The sequence below is a fragment of the Microtus ochrogaster genome, chromosome 1 (genome assembly GCF_000317375.1).
Source record: "Microtus ochrogaster isolate Prairie Vole_2 chromosome 1, MicOch1.0, whole genome shotgun sequence".
NCBI lineage: Eukaryota > Metazoa > Chordata > Mammalia > Rodentia > Cricetidae > Microtus > Microtus ochrogaster.
In genome coordinates, this window is record NC_022009.1 from 126,283,897 (window position 1) to 126,286,368 (window position 2,472).

General features: G+C 34.2%; 1 protein-coding gene across 2 annotated transcripts in view; it reads left to right on the plus strand.

The window, feature by feature from the left end:
- The window catches only part of Lrba (LPS responsive beige-like anchor protein), a 488,275-nt gene that overhangs the window by 334,001 nt on the left and 151,802 nt on the right, over nucleotides 1-2,472 (plus strand). For both annotated transcript variants that reach the window (XM_026787115.1, XM_026787152.1), the window contains one exon: nucleotides 1,729-1,846. In XM_026787115.1, the coding sequence (XP_026642916.1) occupies nucleotides 1,729-1,846 (118 nt within the window). The remainder of the gene's footprint in view (nucleotides 1-1,728; nucleotides 1,847-2,472) is intronic.

The window sequence follows — 2,472 nt, forward strand, 5'->3', positions numbered from 1 at the left end:
GAGAGAGAGAGAGAGAGAGAGAGAGAGAGAGAGAGAGAGAGAGGAAGGGAGGAAAGAGGAAGGAGCATTGGATCCCTGTCTGGAGCTCAGGTTGCTAGGCTTCATAAAGTCATCTCAAAATTGATACTTTATGCTATTGCTAAGGCTGCAGAGTGTATTTGGATGTTTTCCTGAGCTAAAGCTTAGATGCTATCCTTTAAAAGCAGGAGAGATGAGAAGCAAACAAGTACCTATCCTAATTTTAGATGGCAATGTGTTCTAAAAAAACTTTGAACAGTTTGGGGTGTTTGGTACTGTTAGCAGAAGGTGAAGAGTCCATGGTTGTCTGGGAGATGACAGGAGCAGAAGGCCTGCTTTGAGGTTTGAAAGAGCATTCCAGTCAAAGAAGAAAGCAAGTAGTTAAAAAACAAACAAAACCTTGATCTGTCCTCTTTCTGCCTTTTCCTCTTTCTTAGTTTTATTTGTTATGAAACCGAGAAGTAGAACATTTGTTGCCAATTTCAAAGTTGAGAGATGAGTCCTTGTCTAGTTCTTGACGTCTTTATAGTACTTTTCAAAGTTATATCTGTTTTCTAATTTCTCATGTACAAAATTGAAAAAAATAACTGAATTAAGTTTTTTGTTTTTAATTTCAAAGAAACTGACATTTGTGTTGAAGAATATAGGTTTATTTGTAGCTCTGGTCTGGTAGGGTAGGGAAGGGAACAAAGGACAGAGTGTAGGGTTGATCACCACTTATTTCTTCTGTGTTTGTTTCAAATGTGACCCTGTCATGCAATATTGTAATCACAGGTTTTCATTTGTGTTTTTTAGTTGGAGTTGGGCTGTAGAAATATATATTAACTTTTAGCTTAATTGATCTCAGATTTTTATCAGCTCTTGGTAGGAATGGCATTTGATTCTCTTGGAGAAATCCTGAGTCTGAATTCCTCTAAGACTCTCATAATTAAGCTTTTGAAATGATCTTTTTGAAAACAAACCTTGAATAACAAGGCAACAAAGTGGCTTAGAACTAAAGATAGGATTACTGTGGATTGGCAAAGCATTTTAAGCAACTGTGTCTGTCACATGGGATGACAAGAATTGTAACAAGTTACTCTGACAGCCACCCACTCCATGGAGAGATTATGCTGAGCTTATTCGCAGGGCTGTGTTTAGCTTTGACTGACCAAATGATACTTAACCCTTATACAGTTAATCTTTATGTTTTCTGATATTTTTTTTTTTTGCCTTACTAGTGACCTTAAAATTTTTGAGAATAGTGTACTAACATGCATCTTTAAAGCAGGCCAAAGGCACCACTGGACAAACTATAATCATATCATATAAATCCATTTGTATAAGAGGGCCATCAGCACATAAGTCATTCTCTTGAATTCTTACTTTTTGAAACTTTATCTGAAAACTTAGTTTCTCTAATAAGATTTTAAAGTTTTTTAGTAAATAAGGCTGCATCTGTTTCCTGACAATAGATTTCTTTGTTTATAAAGCCCAAATATGTAATTGTAAGAAGAGATTTAAGAATTTCACTGTACTTTTTCATGTAATTTGATTTTCACAAATTGCAGTGCATTTTCTTCATTTTTTCCAAACAGTCTCATTATCTATTAAATTATTTTTCTTACAAATTGTTGTTCTTAATAGAGCCTTCTCTATTTTAATTGGAGGGAAACAACACTCATGGATTGTAATGCTGTGACTTAATGGGGTTATCTTTTTTCTCACTAGATCTTGGCATATACAGAAGGTCTGCATGGAAAATGGCTGTTCACAGAGATAAGATCAATCTTTTCTCGTCGTTATCTTTTGCAAAATACAGCCCTGGAGATCTTTATGGCAAACAGAGGTAATATGTTGCAGAAGTACATTGTAAAAAAAGCTAACTTGCCCCCATTCTGATGTCATTTTTGAACATACCATATTGTTTCTATTTAGACAGGAACTGTAGTTTACCCTCTGCCCTGTTGACCTCATCGCTTGCATCTCTCCCATCATTCTGTGATTCTTATTCCTACCCTATCCTTTTTAGAATTATAGTAGCTCCTTTGTTTTCCTAGCTGTTTCACAAATTGGTGCAATGCTCTATAAGTACAAAGGAACAATGATTTAACTATTCAATCAGTTGTGGAGTTTCCATATCCGCAGCACTGCCTTGATTACATTTGGGACAGACAAATATGATCAAATGATTCATAAAATTATTTTGTCTTTTATCAAACCTGAATCTATTTATTTAAAAAGTTAAAAATGGTGTTAAGTTGTCCATTTTTAGTATAAACTAAGTTTTTGCTTGTAAATTTAAAATGGGCTTCATGAGATACATCAAGACAAGAAAGAAAGGCATGTTGAACTTGAAGGAAAAATGATTGTGTTATCAGTTGAGCTGCCCAAGGGAAAATATATAAAACATGATGCCTTTGGTACACTTCTATCATATATATATATATATATATATATATATATATATATATA